Below are 23,915 nucleotides of genomic sequence, written 5' to 3' on the forward strand. Positions count from 1 at the left end.
GAAACACCGCATTATAGGATAACACACCCATGATCCCAGCACTGCTGGCGACAAGCAGCTACACCGGAGCACATCCTCCCTCTGCTACATCACACTCATCACTATATAGAACAGAGCAGTAAATATATATATATATATATATATATATATATATATATATATATATATATAATATAACAGAACAGTCCATCTGCATCACGGGGGTGAGTTTCTTACCGGTACACGTGTTTGTAGCGAGCCCACAGTTCCTAGTCGCCGCTGATTGCGTCAGACGTTGAGATCGACGTGCTCGGCGCTCGATTAGGAGGGGCTGCTCCTGCTCGGCAATGTGACTGTGTTTATCTTAAAGGTACAGACGACCAGTTAGTTCCGATTATGCCGCCGTAGGCTGTTACGAGCAGTCGTGGAGGAGTGAGAGACTACTTGAGGGGTGATACATGCTGGAGCCGGGCTTTGCTTCGCTTCCTGTCTGCTGTGTAAAACTTTCTCACAACCGCCTTTATCCTGTAGTGCACTGGAAAACTTTAGCTCCCACTGACAAACCGCAGCGTCTGCACCGGAGCTGGAATTGCCGGATACTGGTGCATGTTCACTCCTGGTTTGTAAAGGGGCCGGGGAGGGGGTGTAGGTTGCCCGCAAACTTTTAATGGCGCATGTTTCCCTCTTGTTCTGCCTTCCTGACGTGTGCCGTTACTTTCTATGCCTGCCTAGCTGATATCCTTCTACAGTGTGCCTGTCACTTGTTGCGTTATTTGTCATGCCTGCTCGGTGTGAACAAGCTCTACCACATTTATACACCCTTTCAGAAATGTTATGCTTGCGGGTCGTTTGTAGTGAACCGAACATGGCCGGTTGTAGCAGAGAGGCAGTGGGGGGCTGTATGTGGCACCATTGAAAATAATGCCTGGTTCACATCACGTTTTTGCCATACTGTTTTCAATCAGTTTTTCTACAGAAAACCGTATGGCAAAAAACGGAACAGTATGGGGGGAAAAGTAAACCGTATGCATTTTTAAACTGTATACTGTTTTTAAAAGTGCATACAGTTCCGTCCGTTTTCTAAAAGATAAAAAATAAAACAAAATTGAAAATTTGGTCCATTTTAATGGGAGGGGGGTTGGTTGGGGACTTTAAGATGCAAATGCGCATGTGCAAAGTAAAAACCGTATACGGTTTTGACTCCGGTTTAAAAACCATACTGCAACCACATACAGTTTTTTTTCTTTAACATGGACGTCAATGGGAAACACACATGTATACAGTTCCATACGGGAAACCGTTTTTACTCTGCACATGCGCATTTGCATCCTAAAAACCCCTCCCATTAAAATGGACAACATTTTCAAAAATGTATTTTTTTTTTTTTATAAAAACGGAGGGAACTGTATGCACTTTTAACCTCTTAAGGACTCGGGCGTACCTGTACGCCCTGAGCCCGGTCCCGGTGTGAAAAACGGGGTCACGCCCGGTCTGTTCCGGCTGCTAACGATAGCCGGGACCCTGGGCTAACAGCGTGCAGCACCGATCGTTGTGCCGCGCGCTGTTAACCCTTCAGACGCGGCGATCAAAGTAAACGCTTCCCGGCAGCTCAGTCAGGCTGATCGGGCCATTGCGATGTTCCGATCAGCTGGGACACAGGCTGAGGTCTCCTTACCTGTCTCTGCGGCGTTCGATCGGGGATTGATTGCTCTAAGCCTGAACTACAGGCTTGAGCAATTGAGCCCCTATCTCGCTGATCCGTGCTGAGCTATGACTTTGCAGGGATCAGCATAAGAGATCAGTGTGTGCAGTGTTATAGGTCCCTATGGGAGCGAAAAAAAAGTTAACAAAGGTCATTTATCCCCCCTTCCCTATTAAAAGTTTGAATCACCCCCCCCCCTTTTCCCATAAAAAAAACAAAAAAACTGTGTAAATAAAAATAAACATATATGGTATCGTCGCATGCGTAAATGTCCGAACTATAAAATATAATTAATTAAACCGCTCGGTCAATGGCGTACACGCAAAAAAATTCCAATGTCCAAAATAGCGTATTTTGGGTCACTTTTTATATCATAAAAAAATGAATATAAAGCTATCAAAAAGTCCGATCAACACAAAAATAGTACCGATAAAAACTTTAGAACACGGTGCAAAAAATGAGCCCTCATACCGGCCCATACGCGGAAAATTAACAAAGTTACAGAGGTCAGAAGATGACAATTTTAAACGTATACATTTTCCTGCATGTAGTTATGATTAGAATAAAGATAAGGTGTAATTTTGACCAAAAAATTTACTGCGTAGAAACGGAAGCCCCCAAAAGTTACAAAATGAAATTTTTTTCTTCAATTTTGTCGCACAATTATATTTTTTTCCGTTTCGCCGTGGATTTTTTGGTAAAATGACTGATATCACTGCAAAGTAGAATTGGTGGCACAAAAAATAAGCCATCACATGGATTTTTAGGTGCAAAATCAGAGGCCATCGCATGTTGAAGGCAGCATCAACATACGAAGCTTCTGTATGTCGGGGCCATCGCATAAGCAGCTATCCGGCAGCGCAGACTGCTTCAGCTGCCACAGGAGAGCCATTTAAAGGGGTACTCCGGTGCTTAAACATCTTATCCTTTGGATAGGGGATAAGATGCCTGATCGCGGGAGTCCCGCAGCTGGGGACCCCCGGGATCATGCACGCGGCACCCCGTTTGTAATCAGTCCCCGGAGCGTGTTCGCTCCGGGACTGATTACCGGCAACCGCAGGGCCGGCGGCGTGTGACGTCACTCCTCTGCCCCCTTGTGACGTCACGCTCCGCCCCTCAATGCAAGCCGACGGGAGGGGGCGTGATGTCTATCACGCCCCCTCCCGTAGGCTTGCATTGAGGGGCGGAGCGTGACGTCACACGGGGGTGGAGGCGTGACGTCACACGTCGCCCGCCCTGCGGTCGACCATAATCAGACCCGGAGCGAACACGCTCCGGGCACTGATTACTAACGGGGTGGCACGTGCATGATCCCGGGGGTCCCCAGCTGCGGGACTCCCGCGATCAGGCATCTTATCCCCTATCCTTTGGATAGGGGATAAGATGTTTAAGCACCGGAGTACCCCTTTAAGGTGCCCCGTGTGGTCCGGTGATGATCACTCACCTGTCCCTGGTGCTCCGGACCGTCCTCTTCAGGATCCCCTGCATCGCCATCGCTCTCCGTCATCATAATCACGTCACCGCGCACGCCGTCCCGTCATCCAATTGCAGCAACGTGATGACGGCGATGGAGAGCGACGTTTTTGGAGCGGCGGGGGCACCCCGGGGACAGAGATGGAGGGCGACATCCAGGGCAGCGGTGACGGTCCAGAGCGGCGGGGACAGATGAGTGTAACTATCTATTCTTTTCATTGCACGGATCCCTCAACAAACGATGGTTCATTTGGATTGAATTACCATCGTATGTTGAGGGACCACTGTATAATAAAAACATCGGACATGATTTTGATCCGATTTTGAATCTGGGCGAAAAATCGTGGTCAACCACAATTTTACCCCCGATCTAAAATCGTGCACATTCAGATGCGGATCAAGACTGATGCATGTGTTGGATATGATTACTGAATGGAAGTCAATGGATACGACTTGGCATACAGATTTGTACGATTTGAAGGTAAAAAATCATGAGAAAGAGTAGGATGGTAAAATCGTTATGTGAATGCACCCTAAGCTGAGGACGGTATAGGGAAGGGGGTTACCAGGGTTGTCACTGGGGCCCCTGTCTTGTGTCCATGGCAGCAATATTAAGGTTGTATGCGGGGCCAATTGTATTTTATAATCACTTCACTCATTTTACCTCAAACTGCTTAACAAAAACAAAAATATATATATGGGGGAGATTTATCAAAACATGTGCAGAGGAAAAGTTGCCCATAGTAAAAATCAGATCGCTTTCTTCATTTTTAACAAGGCCTCTGCAAAATGAAAGAAGCGATCTGATTGGTTGGAATGAGCAACTTTTCCTCTGTACGTTTTGATAAATCTCCCCCAAAGAGATGTAAGCTGGGTATTTCAACCTACTATCTGGACAAATAATGCAGTCACTTAAAGGAAATCTGTCATCAGAATCACCCGCACTAAACCTGTTACACGGGCTTGTAGTGCGGGTGATCCTGATTAAAACGCTCCTTACCTGGTTAAAAATGGTTCAGCGCTTCTTAAGATATCTTTATTTTTAGTTTTCTGTTATTCCCTGGCTTGGGACTCAGTGGGAGGTCTTATCATCTGGGACTCGGCTACATGTCATTCTAGCTGGGCGGAGCTGCCGCCCGGCTCATGAATATTCATGAACTTATCCTCCTGGTCTAATTCTTCTTTCTCGGTCTGTTTGTGAATAAATACACCCTCCGTCCCTCCCTTCCTCCCACCCCCGGCTTTTCACTTATGCAGCCCGTCTTCTTACTTGTATAGGGCCGCAGCTTGAGTGAAGCCGGGGGGAGAACGCCGCTTCCGGGTGTATGGAACGCGGCGCATGCGCGGCCCTCCACACCAGACCGAGAAAGAAGAATTAGACCAGGAGGATAAGTTCATGAATATTCATGAGCCGGACGGCAGCTCCGCCCAGCTAGAATGACTTGTAGCCGAGTCCGAGATGATAACACCTCAAACTGAGTCCCAAGCCAGGGAATAACAGAAAACTAAAAATAAAGATATCTTAAGAAGCGCTCATCAACGGCCGGGACCCGCGGCTAATACCACACATCGCCGATCGCGGCGATGTGCGGTATTAACCCTTTAGAAGCGGCGGTCAAAGCTGACCGCCGCTTCTAAAGTGAAAGTGACCCGGCTGCTCAGTCGGGCTGTTCGGGACCGCCGCGGTGAAATCGCGGCATCCCGAACAGCTGATCGGACACCGGGAGGGCTCTTACCTACCTCCTCAGTGTCCGATCGACGAATGGCTGCTCCGTGCCTGAGATCCAGGCAGGAGCAGTCAAGCGCCGATAACACTGATCACAGGCGTGTTAATACATGCCAGTGATCAGCATGAGAGATCAGTGTGTGCAGTGTTATAGGTCCCTATGGGACCTATAACACTGCAAAAAAAAGGTTTAAAAAAAGTGTTAATAAAGATCATTTAACCCCTTCCCTAATAAAAGTTTGAATCACCCCCCTTTTCCCATAAAAAAAACAGTGTAAAAAAAATAAATAAATAAACATTTGTGGTATCGCCACGTGCGTAAATGTCCGAACTATAAAAATATATCATTAATTAAACCACACGGTCAATGGCGTACGCGCAAAAAAATTCCAAAGTCCAAAAAAGCGTATTTTGGTCACTTTTTATACCATTAAAAAAATGAATAAAAAGTGATCAAAAAGTCTGATCAAAACAAAAATCATACCGATAAAAACTTCAGATCACGGCGCAAAAAATGAGTCCTCATACCGCCCTGTACATGGAAAAATTAAAAAGTTATAGGGGTCAGAAGATGACATTTTTAAACGTATACATTTTCCTGCATGTAGTTATGATTTTTTCCAGAAGTGCGACAAAATCAAACCTATATAAGTAGGGTATCATTTTAACCGTAAGGACCTACAGAATAATGATAAGGTGTAATTTTTACCGAAATATGCACTGCGTAGAAACGGAAGCCCCCAAAAGTTACAAAATGGCGTTTTTTTTCCGATTTTGTCGCACAATGATTTATTTTTCCGTTTCGCCGTGCATTTTTGGGTAAAATGACTAATGTCACTGCAAAGTAGAATTGGTGACGCAAAAAATAAGCCATAATATGGATTTTTAGGTGGAAAATTTAAAGGGTTATGATTTTTAAAAGGTAAGGAGGAAAAAACAAAAGTGCAAAAACGGAAAAACCCTGAGTCCTTAAGGGGTTAAACTCGTATGTGTGTTTGGGCAGTGCTAGAAAATTTTGCACTACACGATAAATTGGGGCGAAATTGAAAAACAAAATTGAAAATTGTTAGAGTACCTGTCATCAACAAAAACTTTTAATATGTTGTTCATAATCATTAATGAAGACATATTGTAATATATCTTCATTAAAAAATATTAATATTTATATCAGTTTTTTCATTTTATACTTTTGGCCACTAGGGGTCACTCTTCTATGCCTGGTCTGCAAGCAGCATCCTATGCTTTTCATAGTAAGTGTACAGCTTTTAGGACTAATGCTGAAGGGCTCTGGTCCTTCAACCGGAAGTTCAGTGCTCTCAGCTCAGGACTCGCTCCCAGCCTGTGAGCTACAAGCCTACACATGCCTCTCATATAACAGCCAGTCACCTCCCCCTCCCCCTGCCCCTCACCACACGTTATCTTATACATTGTATTATCTCACTGCACTCCCTGCTCTGTGCCCCCCCCCCCTAACATTCATCTTAATCACTGCCTCTGTAATTGCTCCCTCAGCCCCTGGTTCTCAGCATTGACTTTTTTAGTGCAGAGAGACACAGGAGAGAGAGAGAGACAGAGGATGCCATCCCTCACCTGTACTTAGTCTGTATGCACACTGCAGAGCAGTGTTTCCCAACCAGGGTGCCTCCAGCTGTTGCAAAACTACAACTCCCAGCATGTCTGGACAGCTGTTGGCTGTCTGGGCATGCTGGGAGTTGTAGTTTTGCAACAGCTGGAGGTGCCCTGGTTGGGAAACACTGCTTCAGAGGGAGAGCAGCATACAGGAAGACTGGCAGAAGCAGAGTCCCAGCCAAGCTTCATGTGACATCATGCCTGCCGGGACCGCCTCCTTCCACCCCTCAGAAAGACAGTGCTCCTGAGCTAATGAAGAGGGATAAAAAAAAAGGTATTTCCACAGTGTTTTAAACCTCAATAAACACAGGGATAGGCATAGTTAGAGAAGGGGACAGATGGGAATGGGGATCAGGGAAAGTTTAGATGATGACAGGTACTCTTTAAATAATTGAAAAACAAAAAAAACTAAAATTTTGCAACTTTTGGAGACTTGGGGGGAGATTTATCAAAACCTGTGCACAGGAAAAGTTGTCCAGTTGCCTATAGCAACCAATCAGATCACTTCTTTCATTTTGCAGAGGCCTTGTTAAAAATTAAAGAAGAGATCTGATTGGTTGTTTTGGGCAACTGGGCAACTTTTCCTCTGGACAGGTTTTGATAAAGCTTTGTTTTTACGCAATGCACTTAACAGTAAAAACGATTAGGTATATTTTATTCTGTAGGTCGTTACAATACACAATTTATAGTTTTGTTTAATTACTTTTCAAAAAAATATAACTTATTTTTCTTTATATGGGGCTGTATGATGGCTCATTTTTTGTGCCGGGGTCTGTAGATTTTATCAAACGTTGTAATTTTTTATGATTTTTCTGCTATGTAAAGTAACAAAATTCAGCAATCCTGGCATTTGATTGCAAACACTAAACAATTCTTTGCAGTAGTAAAGATACTTATCTTCAATCTGGTTGAGGTAGGTTGTATAAACCAAATAAAGATCAGTGGCAAGGAGGTAAGCTGAAGCTCTCCAGCCACAATTGTAACTCCTTGCTACGTCATCGGAATTTGGGAGGGGGAGGAACATCTAAGGGGTCTGTGGCAGGCATCACCATGATTGCTGATGTTTTGCACTACCAGTGAGTTGGAGCTGGCAATAGCAGCTTGACCCAGGATATGCTATGCCCTGGGCCGCAACGCCTCTTTCAATTGATGCCATCTTCTGCGTGTGATTGACACACAGGGCTCACCTGCACACAGCTTATGTACGTTTCTTGCACAAGCAAGAAAGGTGTGCCTGGCATAAACATTTTAAAGGGTACTTCAATTTAGATAAACTTATCCCCTATCCACAGGAATGCAAAGCAACAAAGCCAAATCCACAGGGACCAATAAGTTTTTTTTTTTTTTTTTTTTTTTTGTGGCGAAACAAAACATGTATAAGTTTGATGCAATCATCGGTACCTACAGAATAATGAGGACTTGTCATTTTAAAGTGCAGTGCATTTCATAGAAATTAAACCCTCTAAAAAAGTCAGTTTCGCTCCACAACTAAATATATATTTATATCATTTTCTTGTGATTTTATGGTAAAATGAATGATATCATTACAAAGAACAATTGGCCCCACATAAAACAAGCCTCATATGGGTCTGTAGGTTAAAAATTTAGCGTTAAAGGGGTACTCCGGTGGAAACCCTTTTTTTTTTTTTTTTTTCAACTGGTGACAGAAAGTTAGATTTGTAAATTACTTCTATTAAAAAATCTTAGTCCTTCCAGTACTTATTAGCTGCTGAATACTACAGAGAAGATTCTTTTCTTTTTGGAACACAGTGCTCTCTGCTAACATCTCTGTCGATTTTAGGAACTGTCCAGAGCAGCATATGTTTTCTATGGGGATTTTCTCCTACTCTGGACAGTTCTTAAAATGGACGGAGATGTCAGCAGAGAGCTCTGTGTTCCAAAAAGAAAATAATTTCCTCTGTAGTATTCAGCAGCTAATAAGTACTGAAAGGATTAAGATTTTTTTAATAGTAGAAATTTACAAGTCTGTTTAACTTTCTGGCACCAGTTGATTTAAAAAAAAAAAAAAAATATTCCCAGTGAAGTACCCCTTTAAGGATTTAAAGGGTGAGGAGGAAAAAACTAAATTAAAATTGGCTTTGTCCTCAAGGCAAAAACAAGGATACAATAAAGGATTAAAGTAAAAATATTCTGTGGATATAATTGGATACTAAAGTGCTTTTCAGGTATTTTAAAGAGGACCTGTGGCCAACCCAAAGAGATCATACATTTTTTTACAGTTTCTTTATATGCCCTCCAGTTCCTGAGATATGAGGGTTTATAATTTGTCATCATTTAGGGTAGGGTCACAGGCAGAGCATCTGCAGCATTGATACTGACTGTCCCTAGTGTGCCTTCTTCTGTGCCCGTGCATCCTGCTTTTGTCTGCTCATTGCAGCAATCCGCCACTACGAGCAGACGCACAGTGATCTGCCAGTCGCGGCACGCATGCACATTGTACTTACAGACATTGCAGTTGCTCCCCCTGCTCCCTGAGCTAGGCCAAGAGTGCCCGCAATGTCTGTGAGTATACTGCACATGCGCGCCGCAACTCTTGGATCACTGTGTGTTTGCTTGTTACGGTGGATTACTCCTATGAGCTGACAAAAGCAGGACGCAAAAGGAGGCACACTAGGGGCGGTCAGTAGAGCATCTGCAGCATCAAATACGCTGTGGATGCACAACGTGTGACCCTACCCTAATGGTCTATTCACACGTACAGTATCCTGCACATATTTGATGTGCAGGATTTAAGGCTGCAGATTTGAAGCTATGGGCAGTGCAGCCATCTAGTTTACATTGAAATGTGCAGCAGAAAAGCCGGTGCATCAGATGTGCAGTAACTGTACATGCCATTACACTCTCTTAAACTTAATTTAAAAGCATTAAAAGTCAAAAAGGAAGCGAAAAGAATATAAAGACAAAAAAAAACTGCTAAATAATTAAATTCATATCTGCTGAAAAGTGTGTGTGTGGGGGGGAGGGGGTTTATGAAAACAGCCTTACTGTTCACACTAATTTACGCGAGTAATTCCTCTTGAATTATCTGCTCCAAATGAATGCACATCTCCTCTGCCCATTGACTTTAATGTTTTTTCTGCTGTCCTATTCACACATCGGAAATTTTGCTAGCAGAATTCCGACGCTGAATTCCTTTCCGCTTGAAGTAAGAACATGTTCATTCTTCAAGCGGAATCTGCTAGCAGAAATCAATAGAAGTCAATGGTAAACAAAAAATTCTGCCGACATCGTTTTCGCACGGAATTTGGCTGAAAACCCTTCATTTGTGCTGAATTTGGCTGAAAAAACCCTTCACTTCTTTCTCCCCCATTTCCGCGTGAAAAGAAAATTCTTTTTTCGGCACATAAATTTCAGCATGAATTCCTCTTGATTTGCTCAGTGTGAACGCACCCTTAGATTGCAATATTGTGAGGAGATGATAGCAGGATTATTTTGCACATGGTTGCTCATATTTGCAGAGGTTCTTGTATTTATAATGGGCCTTTATAGTTGTGCTATTAATAACATTCTTTTTCTGCAGAACATCTGGAGCAGTGTGACCCATGAAGGGGATCAATAATCCTCCCGTGCCCAGAGCAGGCTCTGAGCGGCAAGTGTTGTTATACCCTACAGACTGGGAAGAGCCACTTCCAGGAACTATGGAAGAGATAAAGATCAGTATTGTTAATGATCGAGCAACTGGAAGTAAAAGAGAAAGGGAAGAAGATACAGCAGTAACCCCTTGTGTTAAGAGATCATGTCATGCTCTTTTCAGTTGTAGCACACCTATATCTGCCCGTACATGGGCAACAAAGTCTAAATTTGCTAAAAACAGTCCACAGTCTCCAGCCTGGTATCCACAGGGTAAAAGTGCAGAGCAAGGTGATGAGTGGGATGATTCTTTACTGGAACCGTCCGATAATGAAGATGACTCAGAATTGTGTTTGACTTTGGATGAAATTGAGACCTTGTTGGATGATGATGATGATGATGACTCTTGCTATGCTGCCGAACCTATACAAAAGTGTACTGAGGTGACTACTTGTGTCGTCACATTTACACCTTCAAAGTCAGAAAATGAAGGTGAGAATGGTGGAGATGCACCTGGCAAAACACTGGATATTTCTAAAGCTTTGACTGAAGAGCCAGAGTGTGAGGGAGACATAAGCAACTATGCTGCAATGCCTCCATCACCTTGCCATTTAGCCATAAATCCTGTAGAAGTGACTATACCAAACCAGTCCACAGTTTCCAATGTGGATTCCCCTCCTAAATTCCTGATAGCTGAAACTGTTATTGATTGTGGTCTGCCAACACCATTGTTAGACATAAAGGAAGTCTCTACTACATTGCTTCCTGGTTCACAGTCTCCAAAACTTCCTCTGCACCCATCATTCTCATTATCTGGGGCTGATGTTGCAGAAGAGTTTGTTGAAGACCCAGACCTCGTTTTTGATTGTGACATTGACAATCTCTTGGCAATTAGTCCTGGGGATGCTTCTTCTGTAGAAGATGACAATAGTGTAATATTGGCTACCATCACCCCTAAAGATAACGCTTCTGTAGTATTAGATTCTATATTACCCCCACAGAATTTAGAGCCTGTTCAGGTTTCAACAGCCCATGCTACATCTTCCAGCACAACAGATGTGGCTCAGGATCTTTCTCCCCTCTCTCTTAATACGCCAGACATGCCCAAGGATCGTCATCATCATCATCCTGCTGAGCCAGAGCCATTAAAAGAGGCTCTGCCTTCCACAACATCCTATATGGTTAATGCTGAACAAAACATCTTCACTGATTCCTCTGTAACTAATCAAAATGTAGAATCTCAAAAGCTGCCAGAAGATAAAGAAACTAAAGGGATGCCGAATGATGTGTCCACCTCAAGACCAAAAGATCCAACTACAAGTGCCCCAAGAGCAAATGACAATAAATCTAAGGTATGCACCATAATGTACCGGCATGAATGTTACAGAATTAAAGGGGTTTTCTAGGCTTAGATTGACTCCAGCATCATTAATGGTACTTTCCCCCCCCCCCCCCCCCCCCAATCGCACTTTGGAAAAGGCATGCCAAGAATGGGTATATATGAGTAAGACTGGCCAGACTTTTTCTTGGCTTGACGTTGGTGTATTCTGTCTCGTCCTAACAAGTAACTGCTCCATCCTAAGGTTGTGTTCATAGCAAACCTCTGGAACTAATCTATGGCTAGACTCTGCAACATGCTCTAAAATCTAAGTGGAATATTTCCATGGTATGTAAATGTAATGTGGTAAACCCCTTTTAAAAATATGCCACATGATTAGTTAACCCTAATAACTTCTGTGCTGTGCTTTATTACTTTGTGTATGCATCTAGTTGAAATGTTCCCCAATGCTACAAGGTAAAAGTGCTAAACATTGAGCTATCACAGCATACAGTAGTAACACAAACTTGTGTGTGAGGCTGGGTTTCCAACTCTCCGGCCAATCACAACTTTCAGCAGCATATATGAATCTGTGATGTGAAGAGAACATGGTGTGGCGTGTTGCACGCTTCTTCAGATGATAAAAGATGATCGCAACGGGTGTAAGGAGTGACACCTGCTGCGATCATCTTTTATAATCAGGGGCGTTCCCCCGAAACATCGCGTCAGACCCTGATGGCTCCCAACTAGTGCATCTAGACCTCTGCTGGTATGGATGCTTTGCCTCTATATCATCGTTAAAAGCTGTGAAAAACTGCAGAACATTTGGAATAAATGAAAAAAAAAAATTAACCATCTAACCGTGAGTGCCTGAAATTCTTTTTGAAAATAGCCCAGGTTTATCTGTATGAAGGGCTTCTAATGGAGTTGGTGGATATCCACACCTGGGCTTGAGTGAGTGTCTACACATAGACTTTTCTATCCTACCTGCTGCGATCTGTCTGTTAGTGCAGGTATTACAGCTCCATGTTGGGCGCAATAGTACCTGCAGTAAGGGACAGATGGCAGCAGGTGTCCATGTTTGGAGTAGTAGTAGTACCTACAGTGAATAATGTTGAAAATAGAGAGAATAAAGTTGAAAAGTAGTAAAAAAAAACACACTTTATAAAACACATTATTAAAATACGTTATTAAAAGTTTCACAAAATTAAAGAAATATTATTTTTACAATGACATGTCCCCTTTAAACATTTTTTAAATTGACGGCTACATTTTTTCGTCCCTGCCCGGTTACATAAATTTGTCCCAGATTGAAAATTAATATTTCATTCAAAAAAATATATAAATTTTGTTCCCTACAATGTTTTTTTCCATCCCTACTGCATCATTTTTATTTTATTTATTTTTGGTTCCCAACAAAATTCTAAAAAACACCCGCAGGGAGACTGCCAAAGTTGGCAAAAATGCAATTTCCACACAAAGGTTAAAAAAATAAAAATAAAAAAAATGCAGGGAAAATCAGTGGCAATTTTTCTGGCATTTTTTACCCCCAAAAAATGTCAGAACAAAACCTCAGTGGAATCCTAGCCTAATAGTTGTTGTTGCAGTATGTCAGAGCTGTGAGGCAGGGGTCATTGTGTTTGAGAGATGCAGGTCTTCCACCCGAATGCTGATTGACAGCCTTCCCATTATAAGGCCGTGTTTACACAGCCAAAAATGTGCAGAATGTCCGGCCAGGAAAATACAGGCGGACATTTCACACATTTGCTTGATTGAGCAGCAATAGGACCGCTTGGGAAAGTGCTGTCTCCATGGACATCGTGCATTTCTTAGCTGATGCCACAGAATCGAACCTGTCTGCAGAGGCCGGAATCTGAATTTCCATGGTAGAAAAATCTCTAGTGGAAATTCTGCCGTGTGCACAGTGCAGCAGAATACCATTGAAATCAGCGGAATTCTGCTTGGTGTAAACATAGCCTTAGGGTTTTGCCAAACACTGTAGAAATGCTGAGAAATCTTCTGCAGCTACAATTCTACACAAAATTGAAGTGGATTTGCAACTGCAGATATGCAAATGCTAATTTGAGAGTTTGGGTTTTTTAATAAATCTGCCAGAAAATCCACACCACTGGCAGATTTATTCTGAAATTCAACAACCCTACCACCACCCGCTCCTCTCCATTTGAAGTCAATAAGGAAAATCCACAATATTTCTGGATATTTACAGATCCAAGACAACAATTGACATGGTGCAGATTAAAAATTCTCACCATGGCCCAGATTTATCAAACTGAGAGAAAAAGTTGAAGATTTTCCCTAACCAACCAATCACAGCTAAGCTTTCACTTTACCACAGCTTATTTACTGAGCTGTGATTGGTTGCTGTGGGAGAATCTCTCCACTTTTTCTCTCACACAGTTTGATAAATCTGGGACCATGTGTTTGAAAAAAAAAAATGTAGGGAAACCTTAGTAAATTCTGTGGAAAAAAAATTGTAGGGAATTAAAACCCACAAAGAAACCTACACTCCACTCTTAATAAATCAGGGCCAATATATGTAATAAACTCCAGAGGCCTAAATTTATCAGACTGTCACTCTCTCTGATTTTGTCTATATCAACCAATCACAGCCCAGCTTTCATTTTCAGTTCCAGATTTACCAATATGAGAAATGAAAGCTAAGCTGTGAGCATTTGCTATAGGCAACAAATACACTGTACAGCTATTTAAAGAGCAAATGTCATATTACACAAAATTACTCAGTACCTAATCCTGATCATGTAAATATGTTTCTAGCTCCTATATTTATCTCACAAACACCTTCTTTCTGTTGCTCACTTGGTTTTTTATCCTGTGCTGCGTCCTCACTCTGCATGACTCCTCTTCCTCCCTGAGTCTGCTGGCCTGTGTCACTTTATCCAATCACTGCAGGCTGCTTTGTAACCCACTCCTCTCTTTTAATGTTGCAGTCTGGTAGGACAGGAGTGAGCACAGAGGAGTGCAAGTCCCACCCTAATATACTGGACTTTGTCCATGCCTGTGCTTTAGCTGGGGCAATGATAATGCTGCAGCTAGACAGGATTATGATCTGGATGGTATTGGGTCCCCTAGTGGTCTTTTTTTATTTTATTTTTTATTTTATGAGCCATGATTTCGAGATAAAGTAAATACATTGTTTTATGAAGTATGACAGGTTATTGTACAACATATAAAACATTTTTTACACCTGACAGTGCCCATTTAAGTCATTGCTGTCCATGATCAAGTAGCAATGTTTGCATTCTTCTAGTATTTGCTTCAGACAATTCAACCTTGGGAATGGTGACAATTGCTACAGATATCTGCTGTAGACAGACTAAGCAGTGAGTTCTGGAGTATAACTGATCTTGTCACTGGCTCAGTGCCCGTACCAGCAGTGTTGGTGAATAGTGTTTGCAGCATGTAGGAGGATTTGTTCAATGCCAGAAATTATGTCAGTATTCAGCTGCTATAGTCATATAAATGGATTCTCAAGTAATGGTATGTCGTCCTAAAGTGTGTTTTATTACATGGGCAAAAGGGTGTTTCATGTTAATTGAATAGGATACCATCTTTTAAGCCTTGCTGTCTTGGTTCATATTGTTATTCACTTTGGTCTCTTTTGAAATGTAAAATGTATTCTCCAGAATACCCATTTTAAGTTGGACTCAAGTACTTATATACAGTTTATTCCATTAAAACTGAATGTTGACGTTCTTACCAGATTACCGTATTAGTTTATCAGTGGATAACAATCACTTGTAATTGTTGTCAAATTTCACCCACCTTTTTAAAGGGGTGTTCCAGAAATGTTCTTGTTGTGTGGGCTGTAAAGTTAGTGTAGTTCATAATATAGTGTCCTGTGACACTGTACCTGTGTGTGATGCTGGTCTTGCAATTTTTCTGTGATTTTTGCCCCATTGTTTGTTCTAACAGCATACATAATGACTGCCGTCTCAGGTTTTCCCAGGTTGCAGTGTGGCCCGGGACATTGCATCACTATTCAGGTGTTCAGAGGTTGTCTTGTCTTTGCTTCTCTAGGTGAAGCGACTGCTGGGCGGGAGGGAGATGATTTTGCAAGTAATTGTTTTGCAACAGCTGGAGGCACCTTGGTCAGAAAACACTGGTCTATTGCATTGAAGGAAGGACAGGTGTGTTTCAATGGGTGGGGTGGCTGATGTGTGGAAGGGAGAAAAGTTACCTCACACTTACAAGGAATCATGGGATGTGTAGTTTGAGAAAACAAACTCCAACAGGAAATAGCCAGTTCACAAAAATAGCCACAGTGTTATGGTAATCTCACAACATAGCCATTTAGCCCCAAGACAAGCGCAGATCCTTCCTTAGCATGTCTATTACTGTCTGCCAGGTAAGTACTAAAATCACCTTATGGTGGATAACCCCTTTAAAGGGGTTGTGCGCTGCCCTGCCTTTTGGAGCTCCGCACGCAGCGTCCGGAAGTTCATTACTCCGAACGCTGTATGCGGGCTTCCGTGTTTGCGGCCACCGGGCGTGACTTCACGCCCGGCCCCCTCGTGTCATCACGACCGCCCCTTCTACCAAAGTCTATGGGAAGGGTCCGTGACAGCGGTCGCGCCCCCTTCCCATAGACTTTCGTTGAGAGGGCAGGCGCGACGTCACGAGGGGGCCGGGCGCGACGTCACGCCCGGCGGCCGCGAACACGGAAGCCCGCATACAGCATACCAACAGGCAACAAAAGGGTTGCAACATATTGGTTAAGCACTGGGTAGGCCTCCTTTTTAGTACCTTCGAGCAAGTCGTCAAAGCAATTTACCTTTTGCAACATGCTCTTCTATGGTGCATCTAAGTGTGAATAAGTTTTGCTCATTGATTTGTGCCTCTGGTCCCAAGTTAGACCACTATACTGTTCTAGCATTGTGGTAATGGCCAAGTTTTTGAACTGTAACAAGGATTGATGAAGATACATGTTAAACCCTACAGCTAGCTGTTAAACTGATCTTATGTTCTCCCCTCTGAGCAGATCGCGGCCTCTTCAAGTAACAAGGCACAAGGTTGTTCAGGCCCCGGAAAAGAAAAGCCACAGATTGCAGTTGCAGCATTACCTAGACCATCATTCAGGTACTATATAATATGCGATAGGTGGGAAATTATTGGACCAAGAATGTAAAACTGACTTTTAACCCCTTAACGACGAGTGCCATAAATGTACGCTGCTACGTGTCACTTTGCGCACAGCGCCATACATTTACGGCGCTGCGTTTCTTGATCACTGCGTCTCCGGAGGTGGTGATCGGAACGGGATGATCTATCAGCAGCCATCCCGCCATATCGCCCAGGGCGGTCCTGAGAACCCCCCCTTGTCGGCGATTGTCGTGATTTGCCGGTCAATTCGGACCAGCAATTCACGCCTTTTCTTGGCTGATCGGGCCTCTGGTGACCCGATAGCCCAGAAAATAGGGATGATGGGAGCTGTCAGAGACCGCTCCGATCATCCTAAAGGATAGGAGCGAGGTGGCAGGGGTGCCACCTCCTCCTATCCCCTGCGATTGGCCGATCGGTGAATCGCAGGGCAGGGGCGGGGGGATCAAAGTTGAGATCCCCGCTCTGGAAGTCCGGGCAGAGCGGGGCAAAGATGGCAGCGGTTACCGGCGGGGGACAGCGGCAAACGGCGGTGGACCCGGTGCAGACAGCGGAGGACCAGCGGCAGCAGAATGCAGCAGTGAAAATCTGGTAAGTGATCTTCAATGCTGCATTATAGTTTCGCAACTACAACTCCCAGCATGCCCAGATAGCCAAAGTCTGTCTGGGCATGCTGGGAGTTGTAGTTTTGCAACATCTGGAGGGCTACAGTTTGGAGACCACTGTATAGTGGTCTCCAAACTGTGCACTTCCAGATGTTGCAAGATTACAACTCCCAGCATGCAGAGACTGTCCAGGCATGCTGAGCGTTGTAGTTCGGCAACATCTGAAGGGCCAGATGTTGCAAAACTAAAACTCCCAGCATGCCTTTCAGCTCTCCGGGCATGCTGGGAGTTGTAGTTTTGCAACAACTCGAGGCACACTGGTTGGGAAACACGGTTGGTTTCCGAACTCAGTGTTTCCCAACCTGTGTGCCTCCCAGCTATTGCAAAACTACAACTCCCAGCATGCACGGTCTGTCAGTTCATGCTGGGAGTTGTAGTTTTGCAATAGCTGGAGGGTTAACTTCCCCCCCCCCCCCCCCCCCCCTATGTGAATGTACAGGGAACATTCACACGGGCGGGTTTACAGAGAGTTTTCCGCTCTAAGTTTGAGCTGCAGCAAATTTTCTGCCGCAGCTCAAACTCCCAGCGGGAAACTTGCTGTGAACCCTCGCCCATGTGAATGTACCCTAAAAACACTACACTAACACAAAATAAAGGGTAAAACACTACATATACACCCCCCCCCTGATAAAAATTAAAAACGTCTCATACGGCAGTGTTTCCAAAACAGAGCCTCCAGCTGTTGAAAAATAACTCCCAGTATTGCTGGACAGCCATTGACTGCTCAGGCATGCTGCCAAAATTTGTAACGTAATTTCTCCTAAGTACGGAAATACCCCATATGTGGGTGTAAAGTGCTCTGCGGGGGCACAACATGGCTCAGAAGTGAGAGCGAACTATGTACATTTGAGGTCTAAATTTGTGATTTGCACAGGGGTGGCTGATAGTGGTTCTGACATAAACACAAAAAAAAACACCCACATGTGACCCCATTTTGGAAACTTCACCCCTCACGGAACGTAACAAGGGATATAGTGAGCCTTAACAAGAAAAAGTCCCCCCAAAATTTGTGACACCATTTTTTCTGAGTATGGAAATACCCCATATGTGGATGTAAAGTGCTCTGCGAGCACACTACAGGGCTCAGAAGAGAAGGAGCGCCATTGGGCTTTTTGAGAGAGAATTTGGCTGGAATTGTATGCCATGTGTGTTTACAAAGGCAAAGCCCCATGGTGCCAGAACAACGGAACCCCCCACATGCGACCCCATTTTGGAAACTACACCCCATCACGGAATGTAATAAGGGGTACAGTGAGTATTTACACCCCACAGGTGTCTGACAGATTTTTGGAACAGTGGTCGGTGAAAATGAAAAATTTTATTTTTCATTTGCACAGCCCACTGTTCAAAAAATCTGTCAAATGCCAGTGGGGTGTAAATGCTAACTCTGCACCCCTTATTAAATTCTGTGAGGGGTGTAGTTTCCAAAATGGGGTCACATGGGGGGGTCCACTGTTCTGGTAGCACGGGGGCTGTGTAAACGCACAAGGCTTCGACAAGGCTATTCCAACCAAATTCTCTTTCCAAAAGCCCAATGGCGCTCCTTCGCTTTACATCCACATATGGGGTTTTTCCATACTCAGAAGAAATTGTTACAAATTTTGGGGGGCTTTTTCTCCTATTACCCCTTGTAAAAATGAAAAATTTGGGATAACACCAACATTTTAGAGAGAAAATTTTAATTTTTCATTCTCACGTCCAACTTAAGCAAAAATGTGTCAATCACCTGTGGGGTGTTAAAGCTCACTATACCCCTTGTTACGTTCCTTGAGGGGTGTAGTTTCCAAAACAATGTGCCATGTGTTTTTTTTTTTTTTTTTTTGCTGTTATGGCACCATGGGGCTTCCTAAATAAGACATGACCCCCAACAACCATTTCAGCAAAATTCGCTCTCCAAAATCCCATTGTCGCTCCTTCCCTTCTGAGCCCTCTACTGCGCCCGGAGAACACTTTGCATCGACATATGAGGTATTTCCTTACTCGAGAGAAATAGGGTTACAAATTTTGGTGGATATTTTTACCTATTACCCCTTGTAAAATGGGAAAAAATAAGTTTACAAGAACATTAAAAATTAGGATTTAGAATTTTCTCCTCCACTTTGCTGCTATTCCTGTGAAACACCTAAAGGGTTAACAAACTTTCTGTATGTCATTTTGAATACGTTGAGGGGTACAGTTTTCATAATGGGGTCCATTATAGGGTTTTTCTAACATAAAGATCCTCACATTCACTTCAAAACTGAACTGGTCCTTGAAAAATTCCGATTTTGAAATTTTCATGGAAAATTGCTGCTGAACTAAAAACCCCTATAATGTATTCAAAACGTAAAAACTAAGTCCAGTCTTATTTTGCTGAAAAGCCTCTTTACCAGGATGGCAACCCTTTAGGTTGGTGGAAAAATATTCAACTTTGACAAAACTAGCAAGATCCTAATGGTGTATACCGGGAACCTCCACACCATCAGAACACCTCTTCTCTGCAGCAGGCAACATAGCTAGTAAGAAGAGAGCTAGCCTCAGCCCTAAGCATATGGACCTTCAATATTTCTTTTACTCTGCAATGCAAAGTTTTTGTGAGGATGAGACTTGTTTACTTTGTAAGCTTTAGTGTTTGTATTCTTAGCAATACATTTTAAAAATGTCCCTTTTTTAATTTTGCATATTTATCCGATTTAGTTGATTGATCTAAAAAATCTGTCAATTAATCGATTTGACAAATTGTTAGTTGCAGTCCTAAATTCACATTTTAATTGAAATTAGTATTTGATCCATCACCAAGATTTCTGGCTCCCCAGTGTCTTTTATACAGGAAACAAGCTGAGATAATGAGCACTCTCCTAAAGTGTACCTGTCGTTAGCAAAAACTTTTTATATAATGTAGATAATACAATAATATGTATATTTGTAATATACATTGGTAAAAAAGTGCATATCTTTGTCCCTACAGCTATTGTCTGTGTGTCTCCTGTGTGAGTAGACCAAATACAGGAAGCGTGGGTGGACAAGCAGGGCCCTGTGCACTGAGGACAAGCAGGGCACCGGCTCCCTGCTCACACAGCAGAATGATTGACAAGCCAGGAGCCTGCACAGAGCCCTGCTTGTCCTGCCCTCACTTCCTGTGTTTGGTCTCCCCATAGAGACACGCAGGCAATAGCCGCAGGGACAGCATTTTTTTCACCCAAAAGTATAAAAAAAATTTATCAATGTTTATTACAAATACACATTTAAAATTATTTACTAGGGATCGACCGATTATCGGTATGGCCGATAATCACGATTTTGGGCATTATCGGTATCGGCAATTACCTTGCCGATAAGCCGATAATGCACCGCCCCCACCGCACCGCGACCGCAGGGTACTAGGCCGGAGCCTGCCCGGAGTGGAGAAGAGCACCCCCGGAGAAGGACAGCCCGGACCGGTTCACCCGGAATGCCGCCGGACACTACAGGAAGGATGGATGGCCCGGACCACCCTGACAGGTAGTGGGAGAGAAGCGGGTGACGGGGGCGGCCTATGGCACCGCAAAAGCCACTGCAGTGCATTGATTTAAAGCGCCCGCTTTAAATCAATGATCTGCAGCGGTGTCGTGGGGGGATAAATAGCCGATAACTTATACCGGAATATCTGTATAAGTTATCAGCTATCGGCCCTAACCTCCACCGATTATCGGTATCGGCCCTAAAAAAGATATCGGTCGATCCCTATTATTTACATTGTATCAAAAGTGTTTAATTGTTTGTTGTATGTAAATTGTTTGAGGGTTTTCTAAGAGATGCGATTTTGGAGTATCTTGATAAAAATAAATGTATGACCCCATATCAGCATGGATTTATGAGGGATCGGTCCTGTTAAACTAACCTGATCAGCTTTTATGAGGAGGTGAGCTCCAGACTGCACCAGGGGCAATCGCTGGATGTTGTATATCTTGATTTTTCCAAAGCATTTGATACAGTGCCACATAAAAGGTTGGTGCATAAAATGAGAATGCTTTGACTTGGGGGAAAATGTGGGTAAGTAACTGGCTCAGTGATAGGAAACAGGGGATGTTTATTAATGGTACTTATTCTGATTGGGTGACTGTTACTAGTGGTGTACCACAGGGGTCCATTTTGGGTCCTGTTCTATTTAAAATATTCACTAATGACCTTGTAGAGGGATTGCTTAGTAAAGTAGCAATCTTTGCAGATGATACTAAGCGCTGTAAAGCGGAAAACCCAATAGAGGACAGTGCACTGTTACAAATGGATCTGGATAGGTTAGAGGTTTGGGCTGAGAAGTCGCAGATTAGGTTCAACACTGATAAATGTAAGGTAATGCACATGGCGAAGAAAAATCCTGGTTGGGATTCTGTATTATATGGGAGCACACTTGGGACGACTGACGTGGAATAGGAGTCTTAGTTAACAGTAAATTTAGCTGTAGTGACCAGTGTCGGGCAGCTGCTGCCAAGGCAAATAAAATCATGGGGTGCAATTGCATTAATAGGGGCATAGATGCCCACGACAAGGAAATAATTCTACCGCTGTACAAATCCCTAGTCAGACCACACATAGAATACTGTGTACAGTACTGGGCACCAGTGTACAAGAAAGGTATAGTGGAGCTGGAGAGGGTTCAAAAACGGGTAACCAGAGTAATACAGGGAATAGGAGGACTACAGTACCCAGAAAGATTAGCAGAATTTGGGTTATTTAGTTTTAGAAAAAAAGAAGGCTTAGGGGTGACCTAATAACTATGTATAAATATATCAGGGGACAGTACAGAGATCTCTTCCATTATCTATTTATACCCAGGACTGTATCTATAACAAGGGGGCATCCTCTACGTTCAGAGGAAAGAAGGTTTCTACACCAGCACAGACCTTGCAGAGATCTATTTATACCCATACAGACAGGGGTTCTTTACTGTAAGAGCAGTGAGACTGTGGAATTCTCTTCCTGAGGAGGTGGTCACGGTGAACTCTGTAAAAGAATGTAAAAGGGGTCTGGATGCATTTTTGGAGAATAATAACATTGATGGTTATGGATACTAGATTTATAGGAACAGAACATTGATCCAGGGATTTATTCTGACGCCATATTTGGAGTCGGGAAGGAATTTTTACCTCTAGCATGAGGGTTTTTTGTCTTTCTCTGGACCAACTCAGTAGGGACTCATTAGGGTTATAGGTTGAACTTGATGGACTCTGGTCTTTTTTCAACCCTATGAACTATGTAACTAATAGGTAAACTTTAACCCCTTAAGGACCAAGGACGTACCGGTACGTCCTTGGTCCTGCTCTCCGGATATAACGCGGGGTTACACAGTAACCCCGCGTCATAGTGAAGCCGGGACCCGCCTCTAATAGCGCGCAGCGCCGCGCGCTATTAACCCTTTAGCCGCGCGCTCAGAGCTGAGCCGCGCGGCTAAAAGCGAAAGTGAAAGTTGCCGGCTAGCTCAGTCGAGCTGTTTGGGATAGCCGCGGCTAATCGCGGCATCCCGAACAGCTGACAGGACAGCGGGAGGGCCCTACCTGCCTCCTCGCTGTCCGATCGCAGAATCGTTGCGGCAGAATCGTTGATCACTGGTTTCTTATGAGAAACCAGTGATCAATGATGATCAGTGTATGCAGTGTTATAGGTCCCTATGGGGGCTATAACACTGCAAAAAAAAGTGAATAAAGATCATTTAACTCCTCCCCTATTAAAAGTTTGAATCACCCCCCTTTTCCAATAAAAAAAAAAAACAGTGTAAATAAAAATAAACATATATGGTATCACCGCGTGCTGAAATGTCCGAATTATAAAAATATATCATTAATTAAACCGCTCGGTCAATGGCGTGCGCGCAAAAAAATTCAAAAGTCCAAAGTAGTGCATTTTTGGTCACTTTTTATATCATTTAAAAATGAATAAAAAGCGATCAATAAGTCCTATCAATGCAAAAATGGTACCATTAAAAACTTCAGATCACGGCGCAAAAAAAAAGCCCTCATACCTCCCCATACACAGAAAAATAAAAAAGTTATAGGGGTCAGAAGATGACATTTTTAAACTCCTGCATGTAGTTATGATTTTTTCCAGAAGTACGACAAAATCAAACCTATATAAGTAGGGTATCATTTTAATCGTATGGACCTACAGAATAAAGATAAGGTGTCATTTTTACCGAAAAATGTACTACGTAGAAACGGAAGCCCCCGAAAGTTACAAAACAGCGTTTTTTTTTCAATTTTGTCGCACAATGATTTTTTTTTCCATTTCACCGTAGATCTTTACAAAGTAGAATTGGTGGCGCAAAAAATAAGCCATCATATGGATTTTTAGGTGCAAAATTGAAAGAGTCCCGGTCCTTAAGGGGTTAAGGGGAGTGCTTCTAATCTCAATAAAATGAAAATAAATAAATGTTTGTTGTGAGCACACACTATTAGCAAAGGATCAAATAATTTTTTCCTTCACTGTATAACCTTATTGTCAAAATGGTTACTTTAGTGAAGTCTGTAATTTTCATTCTACCACAGCTTTCCAAAAAATAAAACGTGCTTTAGACAAATCTCACTCCTTTTGTCGCTCGCTGGTGGCCTGAGTTCATACTTCTTAACTGGATCTGAATAGGTGACATGATCCAGGATTTCTTATTTCACACACACACACACACACACACACACACAATTCTTTTTAAAAATCTTAATCATTCTAGTACTTATGCTCTAG

At 43.1% G+C, this 23,915-nt stretch overlaps 2 protein-coding genes across 7 annotated transcripts in view; one reads left to right on the plus strand and one right to left on the minus strand.

The window, feature by feature from the left end:
• Positions 1-356, minus strand: part of YARS1 (tyrosyl-tRNA synthetase 1) — a 96,814-nt gene extending 96,458 nt beyond the window's left edge. Inside the window, exon 1 of the mRNA XM_056556563.1 lies at positions 217-356. The gene's annotated coding sequence lies outside the window, so the exon portion shown is untranslated. The remainder of the gene's footprint in view (positions 1-216) is intronic.
• Positions 1-23,915, plus strand: part of LOC130355834 (S100P-binding protein-like) — a 103,779-nt gene that overhangs the window by 72,458 nt on the left and 7,406 nt on the right. The window contains exons 1-3 of one of the 6 annotated variants that reach the window (XM_056556558.1): positions 228-349; positions 10,051-11,452; positions 16,439-16,536. In XM_056556558.1, coding sequence (XP_056412533.1) covers positions 10,073-11,452; positions 16,439-16,536 — 1,478 coding nt within the window. In that variant the 5' untranslated portion in view covers positions 228-349; positions 10,051-10,072. Of the gene's footprint in view, positions 1-227; positions 599-10,050; positions 11,453-16,438; positions 16,537-23,915 lie in introns of those variants that run through there. The other 5 variants (XM_056556559.1, XM_056556561.1, XM_056556557.1 and 2 more) reach the window with 5 other exon arrangements.

The sequence above is a fragment of the Hyla sarda genome, chromosome 2 (genome assembly GCF_029499605.1).
Source record: "Hyla sarda isolate aHylSar1 chromosome 2, aHylSar1.hap1, whole genome shotgun sequence".
NCBI lineage: Eukaryota > Metazoa > Chordata > Amphibia > Anura > Hylidae > Hyla > Hyla sarda.